Genomic DNA, 24,571 nt, shown 5'->3' with positions numbered 1-24,571 from the left:
TATGTTAAACATAAATTTATAAAGAATAGAAAAAAATCAATCACGAGGCGGGTCCCGAACTCGACTCGTGATCGATTTTTTTCTATTCTTTGTAAATTCATATTTATAAAGAGATGGAATGGCATTCCAACCAAACATATCAAATTCAATATGTTAAATCTTAAGCCTCCGTAACTTAGAAATTACGTAACTTTGCACTGGTGAGAGCCTTAGATCATTACTTAATGATCTAAGGTGAGAGCATATTCAAAACAGTTTGATAATTTTTAAATTTATGCTGTACTATTATGCATGAAATTATCTTACTGTAACACACATTGTTTGGACTTGATGATAAGTATTATAGTAGTATTCTATATTACCTTCAAATAATTGCTGTGGGCATTGTTAGAAGGTCCGAAGTAGACACCATCCTCAACATTGTCAGTGCAGCGCAGAGAATTGACTCGAACTCGAATGTCGGTCACGTACTGACCGTTCATCATGAGGCCTTTCAGACAACCTTTGAACGGCTGGTAGAATTTCTGGAACAGCGATCAAGTTTAATAATTGTTGATTAAATGTGGCTGCTAGTTAGTGGATTTACTGATATAAATTAGAATAAACAGAACAATATTTGTGAATAATCTACTATTAAAATTAAACAAAAATATGGGTTACACCTGTAACAATTATTTATTTTTGTAACTACATGAATACTACTAGAAGAGAAGAGAGAATACGATTGAGAAGAGCATTTTTCATCACTCAGTCCAACTAACCCCCAAGTTCCGGTCCATATCAGTAGTAAGATTAGCGAGGCCACCGTAGTAGTAGGGCGGGGTGAGCAGCTGGGGCGTTTCGCAGGCGACGCTCGCTTCGCCCACGTGGTCCGCGTCCACGGTCAGCTTGCCGTGTCCGCCGGCGCGCACCAGCGTCACCGTGTGCCAGTCCGTGCCGTTATACGTGCGGGTGGACGACACGTACGCGTTCTCGCTGCCGCAGTTGAACGCGAAGTGTAGCTGCAATGGGTAGTTACGCTCATTTAATATGTACTCTTTAAAGTGATTCTTTAAGTCACATCAAAATTAGTTATAAGTATCTAGTAAAACGAAATTGTATAAATATAGTGGTTATCATTACCTGTGCGAATTTTGTAGAATTTTTTACTAAATTCAATTAGTGTGGGTACATTTATTATTTAGACATTTACCTTAGCGTCTCGCATATAGAGCGCGAGGAACTCGGTGGGCACGCGTTCGGATTGCGCGTAGAAGATGAGCCCGCCGTGTCGGTCGAACGTGCGGAACGTGATCGTGAGGTCGAAGCCTTCCAGCTGTCTGCCGGGCAACTTGCCATACTCAATTCGACTGTCGTTGCGAGTACCTGGACAGCGGACACGTTGAATTGTTAAGTATAGAGTATAAGATAATATAACTTTGTATATTGTATAACATAACAAAATAGCTAAGTCACTAAAGAAAGCAGATAATATAACATACCGAATCTATAACCCTCCTGTGGGTCACCGATATTGTACTGTGGATCGTAAGCCAAAGCACAACCCAATTCTGGTTTTGGTTGCGGTCTTCTGGTGGTGGGTGGTGCACTTGTGAACGGAGCTCGTGTTGTAGTGGGCGGTGCTGGTGGTATCGTCGCTGATGTCGTGTTCTCTTCGGGCACGGATGCAGGACCTGATTAAAACAAATGTGTTAACATTGATTGGGAATTATTCTACAAATTGTCAGAACTAGACCAAATATGGGGAAAATATGGGATCACTTTAATTATTGTAATTGAAGGCACCATAAAATCATCAAAATCGGTTCACCCAGTGGCAATTGCATTTTAACTTTCATACTACGGTATCCTTCACGCGAGTTGGTCTCTTTTTCGAACTTGGTTGAAAAATGAGCAACAAGTACCTTTATCTGTTACACTTCCGCTCTTATCTGGTACACTCTGCACAGCAGTTAGTGTTGGTGTTGGCAGCACGTCCTCCCCGTGCGGTGCTGGCCACGCTGATTGGTCTGAATATTTTGATAAATATTTACCATTTAACTTACATTTTATTCATTAACTCAATTTTTATAGAAAAATAAGCAGAATTCCATAATGTGAGCAGGACTGGGATTGTCTTACAGACAATGCAATCTTAAAATAATTGTTAAGGTACCTATTTAACAAGGGCGCAATAACTATTACCGACTTCCAGGTATACCAGGTATTTCTTAGAAATTTGGACACAGTTAAGTAAAAAATTATACAGGGTGTCTCAAAAGAAAGTTTATATTTTGTGGATGAATAAAAAAAAAGTAAGCGGTGTATTGAAAAAATGTTTATTAATTATTAAAGTGCATAATACGGGAATTTATTTCTTAAAAATAATATCGTCCAAATGCAGTCCATTGCGTTCACGGCACTCATTTATGACAGCTCGGCAGGTAGACACAGTGATGGCTGCCATTTCGTGTCGGATATTTTCTTTTAAATGCACTAGAGAAGTTGGTTTTTTGGCATACACTTTAGATTTAAGATACCCCCACAAGAAAAAGTCCATGGGAGTTAAATCAGGGCTGCGTGGAGGCCAATTTATATCACCTATCCTAGAGATCAATTTTCCCGGGAAAATTTCATGAATTCGAGGTAAAGACATATTGGATGTGTGTGATGTAGCTCCGTCTTGCTGCAACGATGTTCTCTGGTTATAGCCAGGAAAGTTTTGCAGTGCAGGCACTAAAAACTCGTCTACCATCGCTCTGAATTTACTGTAACTGCACGCCCCCTTTCGTCTTCGAAAAAGTAAGGGCCAATAATTCCTCGCTAATTTCTATTCTTGATAATTTCCTGTGGGGGTATCTTACATCTAAAGTGTATGCCAACAAACCAACTTCTCTAGAGGATTTAAAAGAAAATATCCAGCACGAAATGGCAGCCATCACTGTGTCTACCTGCCGAGCTGTCATAAATACTGTAATTTTAATGTTCGATTAAATGAGTGCCGTGAACGCAATGGACTGCATTTGGACGATATTATTTTTAAGAAATAAATTCCCATATAATTAATAAACATTTTTTCAATACACCGCTTACTTTTTTTTATTCATCCACAAAATATAAACTTTCTTTTGAGACACCCTGTATAACAATAAAAAGAGTGGATTATATTGTATTCTACAATTATTACAGGCGCCTTGAAAACAGCTGAGACGAAGTCTTTTGCTTTCTTGTAAGACCTATAACAAACTGTAATGTAATGCACTGTCTTACATTACAGTTACGTCGTTTGATCGCACCTTCTGATGTAATGTGACAGAAGAAGCAATAAACGTTTATTTGTTTATTTTATTTAGATCGTTTACCTGGCGGCACGCCGCCCGTGGTGGTGGTGGTGCCGCAGCGGCCAAACGTGACGCTGTGGTTTGTGAACGGCTCGAGCAGGTTGAGCACGCGGCCGTTGAGCGTGGCGTCCGCTATGCAGCCACGGAACGGCTGCTTGGAGCCCACCTTGCCGCCCACCACGTAGCCCGGCTGCACGCCGCCCATGAACAGCACGCCGTCCAGGATGTGAAGTGGCGCTGGTGCTGTGTCCGTGCTGGAATTTCAATAGGTATTATGTGTGCTGAAGAATTAGGAAGCAGGGGAGATACTGTGACGTCTTCAAGTAGTGCGTAGTTAGTGATGGCGTTAGGCAGTCTATACAGATCACAATTCACACACACAAATGTTATTAGCGTCTAAAATTACCTGAAATAGTCGAAATCGTCGACTACCAGTCGCAGCGCCTTGTTGCTGTGCGTGACGGTGACGACGTGCCACTGCGAGTCGTTGTACGTGCTGATGCCTGTGTCGAGGCGCTCGCGTTGACTCATTAGTACTAGACTTCCTGTAATTGTAATATTGGCTTAGTACAACGGTAGTATTTTAAAATTGAAATCAATTGCATCCTAGCTACATATCAAATATTTAAATAATTGGACAAACAGATTAAATGATTTTGTACATGTCTATACATTTACTTTTTATACATTTCTTTCGCGAGAGACACCACTTTTGCACTTACTATGAAAGTAGTAAGTTAAATTAATTAAGAACATTACCTTTGATAAGTGACAAGGATATACTATCAGGCATAGTATTGGTCTGCATTCTGCTCAAATAGAGGAAGAGCAAGCCGTCGGGACTCGACGTCTTGAACTTAAGCGTGAGCTGCAAGTTCTCCGTCGTTATGTCCACGAAGCGCAGGAAACTGTCCTCGCCGGATAGTGACACCAATGATGCGAACTGGGTAAACACATAGTAACTAGTTTCAGTAAAAGATCAATCGTCAAAATGCAGTTTCTGATGATAGATGTATATAATACCATACTTTAATTACATCAAAATTTATTCATGGTGCCGTGATTTAAAATATAGACGTTAAATTTACTTAAATCACTTTAACAATTAATACCATTACAATAAACTTATAATAATGAATTTTAAATAGTTACCTGGCATCCGTATGCAATTCCGACGGACTCCACGTTTTCACTTAAATCTATGTTGATTCCATCTATGCTGATTTGCCTGATACAACCGTCGAAGCCCTTGTCCGTTACTTGTATTATTCCCTTATTATTTCCACCGAAGTTCATTGTATCCAGCGCTGGTATTTCTTTAACTTCTGAGCTTGACGCCATCTTTAATATCTCGTTATCTACTTTTAGGGAACATGAGCTGAAGTATCTTGCAGCATCCAGTCTGTGCCATTTACCGTCGTTGTAGGTCTTTGTGGTACCGAGTATGACCATGTCGTCAGTATTTCCGAGTGATACCTATGACCAATAAGTGAAATATGAGTTAAATCCATTTTACGATAAATAATTGTTTTAGTGAATTTTTAATATTGCAAAAAGATTCAGGTACCTTTATCTCGGTCAACCAAATATTCAAAATTTTATTTAAGTCATTTGTTTGTACTTCAATTATTCATTGTCAGTTGTTTGTATTATACTTGTCGGCGCAACGACAATAAACGACTACCGTCAAACTACTAAATAATTATAACTAGCTAAAGTTTACTTAAATCTTTTTAAATAAGTGGTTAAATTAACGAAATAATTAATGTTTGTTAAAAATGATAAAAATTCATTGCAAAAATTAGAGTGGCAACACTCTCAAACTAATTCTTGTGAGTCATGGTTTGCTTTTAAATACGAGCGCCCGGCGGCACAGAGCACATTCACGCGCCGGCCGTTGGAGCGTTCGGAGCTCTCTCTATAATTACGACGTGGAATAAAAGGGCAGTAAAAATACCCACAGGCGTTCTACTTCGAGTATGAGCGCCTGCCCTGATGATGGTGACGTCAGAATTGCTGACGTCACTCTTTTTAAAAATGGCCTTGGGCTTCTTGTTTCGTCATCAGAAGTTGGATAGAATTCAAGCTCGCTCTTTTTAAATGTTAAACGTTTACATAGTTTTGTAACGGCATACTGGCGTTAGTGTTTTTTCGTGCGTTGTGTAAAGTAAAAGTTTGTTACGTGGATTATTGTAACGGGAGTGTGGTTCATCGAAGGAATTGTGCGTGCTATCTGCGCCTCTCTTTGTGATAAGCATAAATCTACGAGAACCTCCGAGAAATCTACGAGAACCTTCGAGAATCTGCCTATGTCACAAATGAGTAGGTGTTGGTCGCATGATACGCGAACGGACTGCTTCTGTCATGTGGAGTGTTTAGTGTTATGTAAGGTCAGTGTGGCCGAGGCAGTGTGTTTTTGAAATCCCGAGATGAACTACCGTAGTGTTGTAATACGAGAAAAGGCGTACGAGGACGTACGATTGTCAATATGGCCGTGTTAGACGTAACTTTGGTTTAGTATTTTGTGGATGAATAGTTGTCATTATTTCAAGTCAGAACATGATAAGCTTCTTAGATTAAATAATGTGAGTACAAAAAACTGATTTCTAAATAAAACAGTTAAAATCTACGAGAACCTTCGAGAACCTCCGAGAATCTACGAGACCCTCCGAGAAATCTACGAGAACCAACCTCCGAGAAATCTACGAGAACCTCCGAGAAATCTACGAGAACCTTCGAGACTCTCCGAGAACCGACAAAAAAACATGCCAAGATTATAACTTGACATTGTTACAGACTTTTACAACGAGGCTGGTGCAGAGCGCGCACCGCCTGTCAGTATGGCCGTGTCGGCGCAACGACAATAAACGACTACCGTCAAACTACTAAATAATTATAACTAGCTAAAGTTTACTTAAATCTTTTTAAATAAGTGGTTAAATTAACGAAATAATTAATGTTTGTTAAAAATGATAAAAATTCATTGCAAAAATTAGAGTGGCAACACTCTCAAACTAATTCTTGTGAGTCATGGTTTGCTTTTAAATACGAGCGCCCGGCGGCACAGAGCACATTCACGCGCCGGCCGTTGGAGCGTTCGGAGCTCTCTCTATAATTACGACGTGGAATAAAAGGGCAGTAAAAATACCCACAGGCGTTCTACTTCGAGTATGAGCGCCTGCCCTGATGATGGTGACGTCAGAATTGCTGACGTCACTCTTTTTAAAAATGGCCTTGGGCTTCTTGTTTCGTCATACTTAATTCACGAAAAAAAATCATACCTGCAAGTAAACCCGTCCATCTTGCATCTGTAGCGAGAAGAAGTGTTTATTTTCTCCAACGAGGTAGATAAGTCCATCCGCAGCATAAGTTCTGAAGAACAAGAACACTTGGTTCTTCTGTGGTCCAAGGTAACCGCGTCCCGGCATCGTCACATGCGATTTACCGTTGAAGCGATACTCTTGTGGTCCGGACTGGGATGTTATTAACTTGTCCCTGAAAACAGTACATTTTCGTCATATTGCACATGAATACTTCAAATTATCACAACTTCAATTCATAAACTTATGTAAGTGGAATAGATATTGAAAAAATTAACATAAAAGAACTGATTTCGTCTTTGAATAGATAAATACTTTAAAGTGCACACAAGAGATAAAATATGTATGTACCTTTGTCTTGCGCCCTTAAGGTTGGCGGCAGTGCGGAAGTTCCACAAACCAACAGGAGTATCACCAATCATGAGCTCCTCGATTTGTCCTTCGAATGCTGGGAAACTAACGCCTTGCAATTTTGCGTCTGAAGGAACTCCTCCCACATATAGTTTGGACTTCTGTCGGTCGAGATTGAATATTGTGTGTTGTCCGGGAAGTACGGCTTCCTTTACGTTCACGCTATCTGATCCATTGTCTAAGCTCTCCCGAATCGACAGTTTCACATTACGGCCAACTCTGAATTTAATGAAAAAATAATTAAATATGTCACAGAATATATTACAATACATGAAGAACATTCATTACTAAAGAAAAAAAATCTTACCTGTCCACAATAACTTGGTACCATCTATTGTCAGCAACAAATTTGTCGCTACCAATTCTAGCGGGTTCTCTGCCAGATTCTGCACTGTCTCCAATATCCATGACAAGGTAAGGATATCCATTTTGAACACCGACAACCATGAAGTCATCCTGTGTATATACATATAATTAGTATTTTACTAATTTATGATTAAGTTAAATTATATCATCTGCATCCCTAAGACAAAATAAATTTTATTATTTATTTTATATCCAAATTTTTGGAATGCTTTTATCGCATGTCACACTTACAGATTTAGTACGTCTTAACATGGTGTCCTTCGGGTTGCCGAGGTAGAGGATGAAGCCGTTCTTCTCTTTAGTGCGGAAGTACGCAGACACGTGCGTGGAGGTGGACATCTCGTCCACGGTGTCCGGGAGCCGCGGCTGCAGCGTGGACCAGCGGTCAAACGTCACTCCCACGGGGATGCGGTTTGCGACTGTGCGAGCCTGGAAGAAAGGTTTAAATGTAACGAAACGCGCTCTGTCTTCGTTCATAGCTTACCATCAATTTAAATTACATGATTCATATAACAACCAATTATCAAGGCAGTTTTAAAGTAAAATTTTTCTGTAAATCTATATTTATCAACACCAACATCACTTTTTACCTGTTCAATTAATTCTCGCAATTTTTGTAACTTTTCATCAGCCTCTTTGCGTCGATCCTCTAAGCTCTCTTGTTGCATTTTCACCGTGCGGTATGTGGACTCAATATTTGGATTCATTGTTCCTATATCGCTTACTGTAAATACAATTAATATATTAGAATAGTACTATCATATTTCATCAATACTCTGCATATAATATATTGTTTGTAATAAACTACAGCTTACCCAGGTTTTGTCCGTTCAACATCATTTTTTGCGCATCGTCAGCTAATTTAGGTAAGGTTTGCGCCCATTCTTTGCTGGCTGCAAGGTCGTTGCCAAGTGCCGACATTATGTTCACAGTCGATTGTACAGTTGCTGCCACTGTGTCCGCTTTGTCTGTTTCCTCTCCTAAAGATGTGTGCGGCGCTTTGGGTAATGCCCTAAAATAAATCATAATTAATTATAGTTTAAAGTTTTAAGTAGATAAATTAATAATATGTAACCTGTGTTAAGAGAGACAGATTTTTTCGTTGGGTAAATAAAAGGGATGTAGATAAAATATTTTTCACTAGTCTGAATGAAGTAATAAACTATATTGATGCTCACAGTTGTATCGCATGGTCTTCATCGTCTGCATAGTTAAGGGTTGCAGTAGCATCCTTCAGTTTCTTTTCAGCAAGTGTTAGGTTTGGTCTCAAAACTTGTTCTACCATCAGAAGAGCGTCTGATGCGCTCTTTGACAAAGTCAGAGAACGATCGCGCGCTGGCACCACTCGGTCATTCAAATCAGTGTTCTGAAAAAAAAAAGATTATAATTCGTTAAAAAAAATTGGAGCTGTGATCATGACTAATAACAATACTCAACCAAAATCAGATAATAATACATTTTAAAATAAGCAATGTGTGTCATATTTACTTACAATATTATTAACAGTGTCCATAGCTTCTCCTGCATCATCAGCGGCTTTCTTAGCATCTCCGATCTCTTGAACAATAGACGAGTAAGCCGAAGCGGCACTGTATGCGTGTTGCGTGCGAGTGTTGTTGTTTTCTCTCTCCGCTAAAGCGCGAAGGTTGTCCGCCTGAAATATTTTTTTTTAATTTAGTCCTATTCTTTTAGGATCTGATTTAGAACTAGAAAAATAAGTTTTGGACTTCTTCTAAAAATTACTGTTGCAATAACCTAAACGAGGAGAAACCAGAGGATCCATTTATAATTAAGGCAAAAATCTTATTATCTCACCCTTTTTCTTAAACCACTAGCATGGCTCAAAGCTACATCAGTCAAATTCGCGAGTTCGGGCAATTCATCACCAATTGATTCTAAATTATCCTCCATTATCTCGTTGGTATTGTTCAAATCTTCTAGAACTGCTGTCAAGTTCTGAACAATTCCATTCGCAATTGTATTGTAATAGGTGGCATTGTTTATGTCAATAGCGGCATCTATGAGATCCTTCATTGCAGCACTGTTCAATTTTGTTACTGACATCACTTTATTTCCAAATTTGGATTGTCTGAAATAAATTTTATGTGTAAATTTACATTGTTTAAACTAGGCTGTAATACATTTAAAGAATATGCAAGTAGGCTTACTTGTTTTTCTCATTTAATTTTTCTGCCTCTGATGCCTTTTGTTGTGCTATATCTGTGTATTCCAACATTTCATCCAACTTTTCTTTCAGCTCATTCGTTGCGTTGACAAGTTTTGCAAACTCCTGTGTAAAATGCATATTTTTTATGAATAAATGAAGATATAATATTTTTAAGAATTTAATAATTATCGTTTTAACAATTACCTTAACTTGATCATTCACTGGTTCGACAAATACGTTCATTCTTTCAATTTGATCAGTAGCATTTGTGAAAGCACTTAACGCTTGTTCTTCTTTCGGCTTTAGATCTTTGTCTGTTGGGAAAATATGAACCTGGTTAGAATTCTACAAACATTAAAGGCAATCAAAATGTTCAATAGTATATTTTCTATTTTACTCGATTAAATACGTTATAAAGGATTATAAACTTGATTTTTCCATTATGTCACGGAGAGACTGAGATTATAGACGCTCATACAAAAATTGTTATTTGATGACCACTCCGTCATCTCTATTGTCATCTCCAACTATTTCTGTTCCTATAAAATACGCGCTCTTTATGCAGTAATTTTGTTAATACTTGAGACAACACAATTTTTAGTCAGATCTACTTTCGGGGCAGGATAAATGTATATGGATAACCTTTATTCCATTATCCTAATGTCTTGAATCAATCATCAAGATTTAAAATTATGGATTAAAATCATTTGGTTAAGAAGTTTTTGGTTCTTACCCGCAATGTCGCCCTTAATTTGGCGCGCTTCAGTAAGAGCACTATCCACTTTCGGTTGCTGACTCAACTCGAGGCCGGTTGCAATTTCTGCGACATGCGCCACCAACTCCTTGGCCTTGTCGCTGTGTTGCCTCACTTGAGATAACACATTGTCAGCATCCGCTGCGAGATCGGCTGCTCTTGTTATTTGTTTGTCGCTGTCTGTTGCTGCGAATTCCGCCTTACGAAAAAAATATATTTGGTTATGTGTGTTTATTGAGTTTTTTGAGTAGCGTTTTAAAGAGAAAGCGTATCTTTGTAAATATTCCATAAAATACTTACGGAGCGTAAGAGGTTTTTGGCACTGGTTTCTAACGTTTTAACTCTAGACGTAACTTCATCCACGTCAACATTTTTCAATTCAGCTAGCCTCGGTCTTAATTGCTCTGTTTGATTCGCAATATAATTAAGGCGTTGTGTTGTAAAGAATGAATCCGCTTTGTCCTGTGAAGGAAGTTATTAATAAATTAATGTATATTTATATTTTATATTTACACATGATATTTTTTATACGAGTTGAAGTTTACCTTAAATTCAATAGTTTCATTGGCCAATAAATCTCGCATATCCTCTACGGAAGTCAAGAGTGCATCCGTACAAGAGTCACATTCCAAGCATCCTTCTTGTGGTATGAGCACCCATCTGAATACAAAATAATATTTTATATTCAAGATTCTTTACCTGTTCAAATTCCATTAGCAAAAACTTAAATTTTTAACATCGTACAACCACAGATTGGGTTTTTTAATGGAAAGTCTAAGACATCGGTGATGGTTTGCAGATAAAATTTTGTTATTTAAAAGTGTAAATGTATGTCAGAATCGTATAACATAAAAAAAAAAAACGTAAAAAACCTCTCTGGACAACGGTCGCATTTCTCGCCGACGACGCCGGGCAGGCACTCGCACTGGCCCGTGGCGCTGCACATGAAGCCCACCGAGTAGCCCGTGTTGCAGTTGCAGTCTGAGGCATTCAATTGTTGTTTCGTTTATATCGATATAAATAATAAAATAATATTTTTAGACAATATTTTTAATACATTTTTGTTACCAAATACTGGGGACATTATGATTAATTACTTCTTGTACGTTATATTAATTATATTTATTGATTATAGATTAATACGCGAATAAAGCTGTACTTACGAACGCAACCTTCTTTGGTGTAATTCCAATAACCAGCTGCACATTGATCGCAATGCTTTCCTGTTACTCCCTTAGCACATCTAAAGTAAATAAAAAAAAAGATAAATGAAAGATTTGATATTTACAAACATTTGCGACCTGAGTTTGTAGGGTTAATATAAGTTATGTGACAACCCTACGCTATATGTAATGTGAAGCGCTGACGGTGTGCTTTCGTTCGTGAGAACGTTTTATTCCTTTAAATTATAATATTAGAATAAAGACATATTGTGAAGCATCGTGCTCATAATAACACGTATATTGTAATTTTACTTTTTAATTAAAATAATTTAAGATATATAATTCTTTTTATTAATTCACTGGAAAGTGAATTTAACTGGCGCAGTCGGTAGGATACTCGGGTCGCCCGCGGGAAGATATCCGAAATGAATATCGGTTCCGAGGCCCCGCGCGGCCGACCGGTTTTTTTAAAAACCCAAGCGAGTATCCAGAACATCAGCAGTATCCAGCCATCGATACAGAAACCATGTCAATGTGAGTTGCACAGAATTATTTTATTGTGTTGCTTTCCTATATTATATTCCTATATTAATTTTAGAATAAACCTTCACGATTTTCCATCCTAGGAAATCCCGGGGTACCGAGGCTGTTAATACCCAACAGTCCTCGAGAAATAGTTTAGTTGATAGTATTAGAAGTATTGATAGTTTTAATATGTCGTTTGACACGGAAATTTTTAAATGCTTAAGGGTAGTCCCAGATTTTGATGGTAACCCCCATGTATTAACAAAATTCATTAAAATATGCGACCAATTAGTTATTATAACCGTACATTATTAGTTATTACTATATAAAATTAGGGTTCAACATTTAAACGAAAAATTGGATAAGGCATCGTCCTTGTTAGAAGCTTTAAAACCAGTGTAAAACGTAGATTGATAAATGGTTTAGGTTCTATACAGAATTAGCGCAATTCCTAGACTCCTTAGACGATAATATTAATGATTTACTTTTAGTAATAAGAAATATAGAGGATAGTTTAGCTTTTATGCGTACATCGCGAGCGCACCATGTTATGTAAGGGATAGATATATTAAGTATTATATTAGTTACTTTACGTTCCTTTTACGATTCAGAACAAATTATTAATGTAGATCTCCGCGAATAATTCGCACTGGATCATACTTTAGTAAAAATAGGATAGTAATTATATTAAGATTCCCCATTATAACTCCTCACACTTTAATCGTACAAATCATATCATCATACCTCCCTATCCCTATATAGCAACCAATAAAGATATTTATGTGCACATAGAGGCTGAATGCCCGAAGTTCAATCGAAGAGCAATCGGTTTCTATGTGAAGTCGACCCTAAATCATCATACAAGAAGTTCACCCGACTGTATTGCAAAACTCATCACCACGCAAGAGATATCCAGCGACTGTGAATCCACCTGCCTAACATTAACTAAGCCAGCAATGGAGAAATTGGACGACAGTCACTACATCATTATTTTTCCTCATCTCACAAAGGTTAAATTATCCTGCAAGCGTAAAGAATAGCTTCATCTCCAAGGCAGTTTCATAGCAACGTTACCTACAAACTGCTCTCTACGTACTGACGACCTCACTATTACAAAAATATTAATAATGAAATTAAAGATACACCTACAAAAATTTTAATTTTAATTTTAGTTTTTTAGCGTTCTCGTCGGAATATTACTGATTGGTATCAGTAATATTCCGACGAGAACGCTAAAAACCTTGGGACTGCACTCCATCTACCATACGACAATACCACTTTACATCTTTAGCTACTGAGCGCAGCGGCCACTTCAATGTTCCTGTGCTATCGTCGCTACAAATCAAAGAAAATGAATATTCAGAAAACACAGAAAACATCAGCCCCAGAAGTTGATCCTGCCGCAACATTTTCACTCAATGTCCTAAAATAGTTGCGGATCTGCGGGGGGAGGAGTTATGTGACAACCCTACGCTATATGTAATGTGAAGCGCTGACGGTGTGCTTTCGTTCGTGAGAACGTTTTATTCCTTTAAATTATAATATTAGAATAAAGACATATTGTGAAGCATCGTGCTCATAATAACACGTATATTGTAATTTTACTTTTTAATTAAAATAATTTAAGATATTTAATTCTTTTTATTAATTCACTGGAAAGTGAATTTAACTTATATCACTTCCTGTTTATTTGCATTGTTCTACGTCATATATTATGTGAAGCATCGACTCACTTGTACTCTTCTATGTGCTGATTATATGTGAAGTAACCACTCAATTGAACTCTTCTGAACTGATTATATGTAAAGCATGTACTCACTTGCGCTCTTCTGTTATCATTAGGTATATTATGTGAAGCATCAACTCGCACTCTTCTATGCTGATTATATGTGAAACAACTTGCATACTCCTGTACTCATTGTTATAGATGTGAAGCAACAACTCACTGGCACTCTCTTGTACTCATTACTATATACGTTAGCCTCAACTCACTTGCACTGTCCCGTGCCCTCGTCACACTGCGAAGCCGTGCTGGCGAGCGCGCAGTCGCAGGGCTCGCAGCCACGGCCGGTGGCCAGGCCCCAGTGATCGGGCTCGCAGCGGTCGCAGTGCTCGCCCTGCACGCCGCGCCGGCACACGCACGTGCCGGTGCTGGGGTCGCAGCGCTCCATACCGAACTCGTCGCACACGCAAGCTGTAAAGTATTTGAGCTCGAATTGATTTGTCAATTAAACATCGATTTATTTTTTTATTTATCATAAAATTCGGATATCACAGGTTTATAGTTTTGAGCACAGGTTTTGAGTAGTTCTCAAGCTTTAAGAATTCTCCTTCGATATAAGATTTCTAGTTCATTACTATGTCCCTAAATTCCTATTCAGATTATTGTTCTCGTAACTATTTAGTTGCTGTAATTTAGCTTGTCTAAATCAAATCAAATAAATAAATACGATTTTTAAAGAAACACAAATTACTGACTCTTTAAGTGAAAATAAAAAAAGACTTACAATTAATAATGATATTATGTTTTAGCTGAGAGAGCCACACTTACCAGTACAATTCTTGGAGAAGATAGCGTCACCGAAGAAGCCGGGGGCGCACAGGTTGCACGCAGCGCCGGCGGTATTGTTGACACACTTGAGGCAGTCGCCCGTGATGCTGTCACACGAGCTGGGGTCGTCCGTGTTGATGTTGCCGGAGCAGTTGCATGGCTTGCAGTAGTCACCTGTGTGGCAAATTTGCAACTACTTATAAGAGCTCATTGAGGTAAAAAAATATACACCCGAAGAACAATCCTATCTATGTCGCAGTCTGGAATTAAAAATTTAAAGTTCAAAAATCACTTGTTTCTCGTAAAGCAAGAGCACTTCTCGTACCTCACCCGCTTCGCTTATGAGGATTGCTAACTAACGTGATAACGATTAAAGTGCTATCTAACGTAACTACTTATATATAATTGAGGCGTAATAATTATTCATCATTACCAATATCTTCAGGTACGCCGTAGTAACCAGCGGCACAGTATTCGCAGCGAGCACCACCATATCCCGGCTTGCATACACAGGATATGAGCGATCCATTTTCACTCAAGTCACAGCCAATTGCGAAGCTAAGGGAACATATTAGATATGAAATATAATATGTTTTTTTATGAATAAAGTATTGCAGAGACTTAAATATCAAGCTGTAAATATCTATTGAACATGCAAAATTAACAATAAAATATTTGGAGTATTGATAAAAATGCAAAGATCCTTACTTATTTGAAACATATGGCATTGGGCAGGCGCAAATAAGACAGTCCCGCGGAGTTCCAACCGTAGCATCTCCGTGATAACCCGGTATACATTGCTCGCAGTGCTCTCCCATTGTGTTATCCGTGCATTCCTGCATTTATTTGACATTTTTATAAATAATTATTATTTTTTATTATAAGCAACATTGCATTAATTCTAACGAGCTGTTCAAAATTATAACTACTGTTCATTTTACTTACCAAGCAAATTCCAGTATTGACGTCACATTCCTTTGAGTGGCCATGACACTGGCAGGGAACGCAAAAGCCTGCGTGAGGTCCGGTACTGAGACGGTAGTATCCTTCAGCGCATTGTTCACAAGACAGTCCTCGATACGCTTTAGGACACTGACACTCTTCTATGGAGGACGCCCTTCTGTTGCCCTCTCCGTATTCTTCCACTCCGTAGTCCAATGTTACGCCAATAAGTCTGTGAAATATTTGTTAATTAGGTATAAACTAATTACTATGAATAAAATAAAGTTATGTATTGTATCAAAAAACAGAACAGATATTAAATAAAACGGAAGCAGTTGATGACAAAAGAATTGTTAAATTCTCAGCAAAGGACGACAATTGTTAATAACAATCATCTATGAATTTCTTACCTGGTGGTTATGGCTTCATGCCAGTACGTAGCTCTGATGTATATACTTGTGACATTGACCAACACATTCATGAACTGGTCTCTAGTGACCGCTGAACCGTCTATGTTAGTGAACTCTTCTTCAGATATCCTGACGCTATGGAGCCAGTTTTCCAGAGAAGGCGGTTGTTCAACGCTGTTGTGTACGATATAGCCGTTCGCCCCGCCAATGATGACATCAGCAGCCGCAATGGCGTGCCCGTCCTCTCGACTCGTGTAGAAGATGGAGTATGTTAGATATCCACCATACGAAGTGAGACGTTTACCTAGCAATAACATTGAGATATTGTTAATGTTTTGTGAAAAATACATTCATTAAAAAAATTTTGGAGTTGTAAGAATTATGCAAAGCAGTTTATAAATACCAAGATAATAATCGGGTGCTCCAAAATAGACCACTTTCTGTGTCCCGTCCTCATTGCTAACCAGTTCTGCACCAATAACGGAATCGTTGAGAACTGTTGGTGCCACTGTAATCGGGAATATATTGAGGGTTCGGTTAGCTTCCACGTTCACGAGGTACCAGTCTGACATGCCGTTGATCTGCGAATTATTAAAAAAATTAAGTACCTAATCATAAAATATTAGCACTATCTCAAATCAAAGCTGTTAAAGATAATGTTTTCTTACTTCGGCCCAACTCATGTAAGAGCTGCTGCATCGGGTTGTTTTTCCAAAGCAATAGCATTTAGTACAACCTTCGGGGTTGTCTGACTGTAGATTGAAGTATTCTTCTTTACATGTATTGCAAGCCTAGAAAAGAACACAGATCATTAAATAATAATAATTTTGAAGGTTCACAATAATATTATGATATAGTGAATTTGTAATAAAAAAAATGTAGTCTGTATACCTGTCCTCTAACATATTTCTTGCAGTAGCACTGCGCAGTGTTCTGGTCGCAGACGTCATCAGTGGTTCCGTCCAGATCACAAGTACACGGGAAGCAGTCAGGGAACGCGTAGTGTCCGGGAACGCAGTGGTCACACACGCGACCGATCACGTTCTCTTTACATCTGAGGATATAGATCAATTTTTATAAGATTTGACGATATTTGGGTATCATTTCGTGTGTCTTATTAGGCCCAAACTTACGCGCAGTTTCCACTATCGGCCTCGCACTGTAGTTGGTTACCAATTACTCCCAAAGGATTGCAGTTACAGTCGTCACAGCCGCGCTGTACGTCGAAGTTGAAGGTGTATGGTTTGCAGCGGTCACAGTTCTCGCCCTCGACATTCTTTGGGCAGATACATTGACCTAGTGACGAGATGCAAGGTGTATAAGTAAAGAAAAAAAAAACCGATGGAAATAGGATATAAAATTAGATCAAATTACGCTGTTAAACTGTTAAACATCCAGTAAAAAAGTGAATAAAATATTAGCTTCTAAAACATGTTTGGGATGGGATATTACGTACGATGGAGTAAAAAAATGCGCTACTGCACGAATCATAAGATTAAAATGATATAACATGAGAGAACAAGGGACGTTGGCTGTTGTCCTAACACTCACCATGGTCATCACAAATGGCAGTAGCGGGACAATGGCATGGCAGACAGTTGGGGAAACCGTAGTAGCCGGTGCGGCAGGCGCTGCAAGTGCGGCCGATGACGTTAGGTTTGCACGGACACTGCCCGCCGAAGGTCGCGCACTCAAGCTCCGTAGAGCCCATGAAGTCGCAGAGACACGCGAGCGCACCGCTGTTGTACTCGGACGTTATTGAGAACATCGCGTCGCGGCAGAAACCTAGAGCAATGGTGAAAGTTTTAAAGAATTCTTACAAATATTTTCCACCATTAAAAAAATATAACACAGACTTAGAATTCATATAATGCACTGTTTATTTTTTTTACATTAGTTTTGTTAAAATTTGCATTATGCAGTACGTACCTGTTTCGTTAGGACTAATATAGTAGTGATTCATTGCACATTTTTCAATGAATTCACGAGTGTAATCGACCAAGTTAGTTTCTTTAAGCGCGGAGTCAACGAAGTCTGGTTGAGCAACAACCAGAACATAGTCAAGCCAGACGCCTTTGCTGTTACCACCCTAAAAAGATCAAAATCAGTCATATGCACTGCTGAGAAAAATATTATTCTTTCATATCCATCTGTTTAAGAATAAAATAAATCTAATAAAAAAGATAAACAAACCTTAAACTGGATAGTAAAGTTTTCAGTAATGACAAACTGAGTGAATCCGTCCGGCAATGTTAAAAGAGCTCTACACCCTGAATTAGAAGGACAGTGTTCTATCGGCAACTTAGCTTCATAATTCTGGCCGTCAGCAAGCACAGACACGTCGATACTACTCTCTGTAAGCAGAACTTTTGGTGTAAAGTACATCTTCGCAAGATAAAAATTGTAAAATAAAGTAGAAATAGGGATGACTTAAAAAAATCGATGTATGTAGTTAGTGTTAGCCTTCTAATTCATTAATGTAAGTGTACGTATAACCATAGATAATGAGTAGACGAAGTGTCGTTAAATTTAATAGTATATTATACCTAATTGAATTTCAATTTACCTGGATGATTGGGCTGGTAGTAGTGGATAACGAACATATAATTTCCGGGAGATGGAACCTTGGACTCGATTTCGATGTTTTCAGCATCAGGCGTGAGGTACACCACAACGGTTGAGTTGTCCAGGATTTGTGGACGAGTTTCGCGGTCACCACCTCTTCCTGACTCTATTTCAACCTACAAGTGAAGGAAATTGTATGAAATGCTTAAATGTATTGAGTAGAAGGAGAATAAAATGCTCATTCACTGTTATGGATATTTTTAGTAAGATTTACCTTTTTAGAGTCAACCGCAGCAGAAAATACGGCGGGAATACATTTTTCATCGCGGCGTAAACAGTATGGACGCGGCGTTATATAGTCCAAATGCCATTCTGATTCCGGTATTGCAACTATTGATTTTACTCCCGCCATCGTTCCTGTAGCGCCCTGAAATAATTCACAGTCTGAATGTATGTAATAAGTACTTATGAATTACATGAATTGTTTGAAAGAAAATAAATTGGTGTTAAATTTTCAGTAAATGTACACTTACGTTGAGGTAAACGACGTTGTTCGCATCTTCGATATCGAAGACGTATATTTTTGAAAGTTCGTCCAGGATCACTTGTCTACAGGGTGTTGTGAAAGGGCAGTCGTTCAGGTTTACGGAAGCATAGTTCTTCTCTCCATCTCCAGATTGGAAGGTTAGGTCGATGATGCTATTGGGTGAGAACTGGTATGACTCTTCGTTGGTGCCTGCTGCGTGGTTCACTGGTGTGACGTATTCAATGAGCAGGATGTAAGGCCCACTGGGGTCGATCTTCAGGTTGTATTGGAGCTCACTTTCGTTTATTAGAGGAATGTCGTTCGGTCCCGCGTTGTATTCCTTGAGTTGCTGTGAGAGAATTGAGGCAATAAATTTTTTTAAGGTACTTACTTTTTCACGAGTAATACGAATTTACATTAAAATGTGTTTTGATACAATAATGTATTATGTAATATAATTTTTTTATGAAATACACCCAATCCATACTATCCATACTTATATTATAAATGCGAAAGTAACTCTGTCTGTCTGTCTGTTACTCAATCACGCCTTAACTACTGAACCAATTTGCATGAAATTTGGTTTAGAGACATTTTGATACCCGAGAAAGGACATAGGCTACTTTTTATCCCGGGAAATAGGATAGGTTTTATCCCGGAAATCTTACGGGAACGGGACCTACGCGGGTTTTTATTTGACTGCGCGGGCGAAGCTGCGGGTGGAAAGCTAGTTTTACTATAAAACAGTAGATAGAGATAAAAAAATAGATTTCAATGATATTTAAAAAATTAAAGTTTCAAAACATACTGTTAAAAAATTATATAGGTATAAGTGTGATGACTGAAAGTGCCAGCTCTATTTACGCGGCTATATTTAAAGTAATTACCACAGGGTCAGTAATATATTCATCAGCAGCGGTTATAAGTCCAGACGCATCAGCAGTTGGTTTCCCACTGAGGCTAGGGTAAGCGAAGTGTCTGCATAGTTTCCTGTCTCCAATGATACAAGGCTTGTCGACTACTTTAGTGAGAACTGTGGCCTCGTAGTACGCTTCCGGTATGAGCACGAAGTAATCCTGGAAGAAGGAGTGTCTTAAGGTTCGTTTTGTAAATGGGATAATAAGGGAAATTATAATTATAAAACACCACATTTTTTCCAAATTATGTATTATAATAACAATATTTATTTGTCTATGTCAGTGTACGTAGTGTCTTTCTATGAATTTAGTTCATTTCGTTAATATTTTTGAACATCATTTTCGTTATTCTTCACTGCTATATAAAGTGATTAATATTATTAAGCAGTAAATACTAACAATCATAATTTCCTTAGTAGTTTTGATGGTGACTGTCCAGTTGCCAGCGTTCATGACGAAAGGCGCTGGTGCGTTGCCTTTTTCCAGTTGCACTGTGATGAGCTGAGGCTGTGTTGTTGGTCGCAAATATACGTTGAATCTGTTTCAATTTAAGTATTATGATATAAAATAAAATAAATTGACACTATCTTAGAAAGTTATCTTATATAACTTATCGGAAAGTAACTACTGTACAAATTTTATTTACCTACCTACCTACCTACTGTACAATTATATTTTTTTGCAGATAAGTACATTTTGTGACTTATTTTTTTACATTCTATTCCTTTTGAAATTCGTTTCATTCAACTATAAATTAATTCTTTTTCAAACCTAAATCCATAATCCTAGGCTAATAATACAAGTTGATTATTACAGTCTTCCTTTTAAATATCTAACATACCTTTGTTGTGTGTCGAGTACACTTTCAGGTGTAATAACGATGCTTGCGGTGATTGCGTCTTTCAGTGGGTTGGCGTACTTCAGCACCATTCGGTACAGGGACGACTTGTATAATTGCACCACGTTTATTACTTCATTCTGTGGACGTTATTTTGGTTATTGGGTATTGTATGAGGTGGATAGCTTTTCCAATAAATAATAAGCTACCCCCCATAGCTTATTATTGATTGAATTGAAGTGCAGGGAAAATTCCGTATCATATTTAGAATAAGTAACAATGTTATTATTATGATTATTGAAAATTTGAGAAAGTATTCAAATATGTTCTCAACAATTATGTTAGTGTCAAATGGAAGTTCTTTCTAGAATTTTCATTACCTGCAATGACGAGAAAACGACGTAGCCCTTCCACGAGTACCCCGGGAACACGTCATCCGAGCTCCTGTAGCGCACGGGGCCGGAGTTGGTGAGCCCCTCCTCCACCTCGTAGTGGAACTGGTGCAGCGTGGGGAAGAAGTGCGCGCGGATCGGCCGGTCGCAGCGGCGGCCCTCCACGCGCGATTGGCAGCGGCACTGTCCTGTGCTCTTGTCGCACGTGTTGTCGGTTGAGCCGCCGATGTCGCACTCGCAGGCTGCGGAGTGTCATGTGTCTTGTGATTTTGATAACTACTATACTAGGTGTTCCCCGTTTTTACCCGCATTACTCCACTCATATTGGAGATAATATAAATAGCCTATAGGCTTCCTCGATGAATGGAATATCGAAAAGTAAAATCATTTTTCAAATTGAGGTTTCTATCCTGACTACTTGATTATAACACTGCATACAATATGTTTAGGTAATAATAAATAAACTAACCAGTGCAGCCGAACATGTCTTGTGACTGCAGGCTATAGAAACCGTCCTGGCACTGGTCGCACTGCCGTTCGCCAACGTGCATCTTGCACGTGCACTGGCCGCTGCGCGTGTCACACGCTCCGAGCCCGCCTAGCGTACCCGCCAGGTTGCAGTTGCATTCTGGAGAAAGTGTTATATTAATCACAAGCTGACACACGCTATTCGCCTGCTCTCAATATAGAAATTAACAAAAATAATATTTATGTAAATTTTGTCAATGCTGCTCTGCTTCCATAGGTCGTAGCAGAAACGGCCCTATCTCTCCTCCTCTCTATTAAATACGAAAAGCTTTGTAAAGAACCTTTGGTGTGGAAATCCGACTCGCACTTGACCAGATTTTTATTTATTTTAAAAAAAACAAGAGGTCATTAAGAAATTTAATCCCTTTAACAAACGACCAATAAAAAAAAATTTTAACTTATGATATTCACCTTCACATCCAGTTGGATTATATTCCTGAAGGTTCCAGAATAATGCTTTACAGTCGTTACAGATGCGGCCTTGTACACGTTCTTTACACTGGCATAGCTCTCCTGCTGGCACTGATCCACATCCTAAAATGAAAATATGATTAAAATCAATTTTCAAACATTTAAAATAATAATAAAGTGTCTATACCTTCGATGACACAATAATATTCCATTCAACAATTTTTGCTGGAGTTTAAATAACAGTTAGGACAGTAAAAATAATTAATATCTTACCAGCAAAAGACGCGATGACACCTCTCGGGTCACAGTTGCATTCCTCGCACGCGGGGTAGTTGTAGAACTGCTCCTTGCACTTGTCGCACTTAACACCGTCAAAGTTAGGCTTGCAGTGGCATTGTCCGGCATCGTCGCACGTTGAGCCGATGGTGCCGGACTCGTCGCAGCTACAGGCTGTAAGGATTTTATTTGACTTATTGGAAGTCTTAATGTATATGGTGATATTTAATAGTTTGTATTGACTGTGAATTTACATAACACATTCTAGAAGAGCATGAAAATTATGTAGCAGTAATGAATAATTGTGTTGTGTTCAAATACGTATATAAATAGTATAAATTTGAATTTCTTGTACGCGTAAATAATACTTTAAATGTGATAAAATACATACACTAAGATGGTGTGTTTTCCACAGTAATGACATTAGAAAGAAGCAAGCTTACAAACTTTAAAAGTAAATAACGAGTAAAAAAAGCAGAAAATTATGTACCTATCTAAATTAGCTCGGTTCTCGCATAATCTTAATTTTTGAAGTGAAAACTTCTTTAGCGGCGTTGAGCACTTTTTCTGTAATGGGTATAAAATCTTAAACTCGCGTCAGGACACGTGACCTGATCGAAAAAGCGTAAGACGGATGGAGGGTAGACAGCTATCCCCTCTCTACTACGCGCGTTTTCACTTTTGCCGGCACTCCCGGAGTGCAACCCGTCTTTTTTTTATTATTATAGTTCTATGGAACGCAACACCACAATGTTTCAGTTCAACAGTATCAAAGGGTGACGCACCCAAACAATCCGGGTACTTGTAGTAGCCCGGCGAGCACTGGTCGCACTGCTTGCCGCCGAAGTTGGCGAGGCAGTTGCACTTGCCGTCCGCTGAGCAGCTGGTGGATGAGGAGCCGGTGGGCGAGCAGTTGCAAGGTACGCACGACCGATCGCGACCGCGCACCTCCATGTAGTAACTGTCACAGAGTAAGTAAAATACCTCACAGTTGGGGATCAGCTGATGTTCCAAATTAAAAAAAAATGACATTAATTTATTTCATTTGTTGAAAGTAATTGATATCTATACATATAATAAATATGTAGAAGGGTCAATTCTGTACATTGAAAATATTGAAAAAATAAATACCAGGGGGTGTTACTGGATCGATACCAAGCCCAAATATGTGATTAAAAAAATTTTTGTCTGTCTGTCTGTCTGTCTGTCTGTCTGTCTGTCTGTCTGTATGTGAAGGCATCACGTGAAAACTAGCGGTTCGATTTCGATGAAACTTGGTATAATTATACCTTATTATCCTGGGCGTAAAATAGGATACTTTTTATCCTGGAAAAATACGTAGAAAAAATTAATCTTAACTTTTCAGTTTTATCCATAGACGTTGTTCCGCAGAACCGCGAACACACGTTGCGTATTATTATAGGCCTCTAGCCGTATTTGGGAATTGGGTCCGATAGATATTTATAAGATGTTATTGTCAGAGGTACTCAAAATGGAGAAATAAACCATCCACGCGAAGACCGACATCAGCGCGGACGGAGTCGCGGGCGGAAGCTAGTATTAAATAACAGAATATATTATTCAAGTAAAACATCTATTGTTATTTGATGATTTTCTTTAAATTATTCTCATTCTGAAGTAGGTGTATGGTTTAGGCACTCACTGATAAGTACCATTTAATATAACCTATGTAAACTTACCCAGACAAACATTGATCGCAACGGGAACCACCGAATCCAACTTTGCAGATACATTGACCGGTGACGTCATCACAAATGTTTGGCTCAGTACCACTCGTGTCACAGTTGCAATCTAAAAAACTCAAAAAAGTATTGAACAGTTCTTATATATAAGATTTGATTATGGACTATGGTCAAATCAAAAATAAATATTAATAAAGTAGATATAATATAATATACGTACGTTTGCATGTAGGGTAATTGTAGTAGCCAGCTTCACATTGGTTACAGGTGCGTCCACTGTATTTGCTCTTACACGTACAGTTGCCGCTGTCCTTGTCGCAAACTTGTGATACTGATCCCACGGAGTTACATTCGCAGTCTGTTACAGAAAAATTGTGTGATAAGCACAGAATACTATAGAAATGCTTTTGGTTTGGCTTTGCTAGCTGTAGTGCATGAGTAAATAAATAGTTCAGAGACAAAGCTTCATACAATAAGCACATGGCA

General features: G+C 38.5%; 1 protein-coding gene across 1 annotated transcript in view; it reads right to left on the bottom strand.

Annotated features, from left to right (window-relative positions):
* Window positions 1-24,571, bottom strand: part of LOC123704961 (laminin subunit alpha) — a 35,161-nt gene that overhangs the window by 1,375 nt on the left and 9,215 nt on the right. The window contains exons 10-60 of the mRNA XM_045653473.1: window positions 24,306-24,443; window positions 24,083-24,194; window positions 23,168-23,343; window positions 22,380-22,556; window positions 22,107-22,229; window positions 21,637-21,795; window positions 21,156-21,409; window positions 20,779-20,915; window positions 20,337-20,475; window positions 19,908-20,096; window positions 19,028-19,369; window positions 18,769-18,921; window positions 18,496-18,670; window positions 18,123-18,283; window positions 17,859-18,018; window positions 17,481-17,714; window positions 17,063-17,225; window positions 16,821-16,983; window positions 16,598-16,720; window positions 16,333-16,510; window positions 15,930-16,233; window positions 15,523-15,751; window positions 15,286-15,413; window positions 15,011-15,135; window positions 14,578-14,751; window positions 14,019-14,220; window positions 11,502-11,581; window positions 11,211-11,319; window positions 10,884-10,998; window positions 10,639-10,800; window positions 10,318-10,537; window positions 9,789-9,898; window positions 9,586-9,707; window positions 9,233-9,506; window positions 8,910-9,071; window positions 8,596-8,783; window positions 8,233-8,429; window positions 8,008-8,141; window positions 7,649-7,846; window positions 7,359-7,507; window positions 6,992-7,270; window positions 6,602-6,815; window positions 4,473-4,796; window positions 4,080-4,263; window positions 3,727-3,865; window positions 3,342-3,574; window positions 1,905-2,009; window positions 1,482-1,673; window positions 1,193-1,365; window positions 762-1,001; window positions 363-524 (exon numbers count right to left, since the gene is read on the bottom strand). Of these exons, the coding sequence (XP_045509429.1) occupies window positions 363-524; window positions 762-1,001; window positions 1,193-1,365; window positions 1,482-1,673; window positions 1,905-2,009; window positions 3,342-3,574; window positions 3,727-3,865; window positions 4,080-4,263; window positions 4,473-4,796; window positions 6,602-6,815; window positions 6,992-7,270; window positions 7,359-7,507; window positions 7,649-7,846; window positions 8,008-8,141; window positions 8,233-8,429; window positions 8,596-8,783; window positions 8,910-9,071; window positions 9,233-9,506; window positions 9,586-9,707; window positions 9,789-9,898; window positions 10,318-10,537; window positions 10,639-10,800; window positions 10,884-10,998; window positions 11,211-11,319; window positions 11,502-11,581; window positions 14,019-14,220; window positions 14,578-14,751; window positions 15,011-15,135; window positions 15,286-15,413; window positions 15,523-15,751; window positions 15,930-16,233; window positions 16,333-16,510; window positions 16,598-16,720; window positions 16,821-16,983; window positions 17,063-17,225; window positions 17,481-17,714; window positions 17,859-18,018; window positions 18,123-18,283; window positions 18,496-18,670; window positions 18,769-18,921; window positions 19,028-19,369; window positions 19,908-20,096; window positions 20,337-20,475; window positions 20,779-20,915; window positions 21,156-21,409; window positions 21,637-21,795; window positions 22,107-22,229; window positions 22,380-22,556; window positions 23,168-23,343; window positions 24,083-24,194; window positions 24,306-24,443 (9,083 nt within the window). The remainder of the gene's footprint in view (window positions 1-362; window positions 525-761; window positions 1,002-1,192; window positions 1,366-1,481; window positions 1,674-1,904; window positions 2,010-3,341; window positions 3,575-3,726; window positions 3,866-4,079; window positions 4,264-4,472; window positions 4,797-6,601; window positions 6,816-6,991; window positions 7,271-7,358; window positions 7,508-7,648; window positions 7,847-8,007; window positions 8,142-8,232; window positions 8,430-8,595; window positions 8,784-8,909; window positions 9,072-9,232; window positions 9,507-9,585; window positions 9,708-9,788; window positions 9,899-10,317; window positions 10,538-10,638; window positions 10,801-10,883; window positions 10,999-11,210; window positions 11,320-11,501; window positions 11,582-14,018; window positions 14,221-14,577; window positions 14,752-15,010; window positions 15,136-15,285; window positions 15,414-15,522; window positions 15,752-15,929; window positions 16,234-16,332; window positions 16,511-16,597; window positions 16,721-16,820; window positions 16,984-17,062; window positions 17,226-17,480; window positions 17,715-17,858; window positions 18,019-18,122; window positions 18,284-18,495; window positions 18,671-18,768; window positions 18,922-19,027; window positions 19,370-19,907; window positions 20,097-20,336; window positions 20,476-20,778; window positions 20,916-21,155; window positions 21,410-21,636; window positions 21,796-22,106; window positions 22,230-22,379; window positions 22,557-23,167; window positions 23,344-24,082; window positions 24,195-24,305; window positions 24,444-24,571) is intronic.

Source organism: Colias croceus, chromosome Z, assembly GCF_905220415.1.
Source record: "Colias croceus chromosome Z, ilColCroc2.1".
In the NCBI taxonomy this organism is placed as follows: Eukaryota; Metazoa; Arthropoda; class Insecta; order Lepidoptera; family Pieridae; genus Colias; species Colias croceus.
Note: the sequence above shows the minus strand (reverse complement) of the source record. Positions and strands in the feature narration are given on the sequence as shown.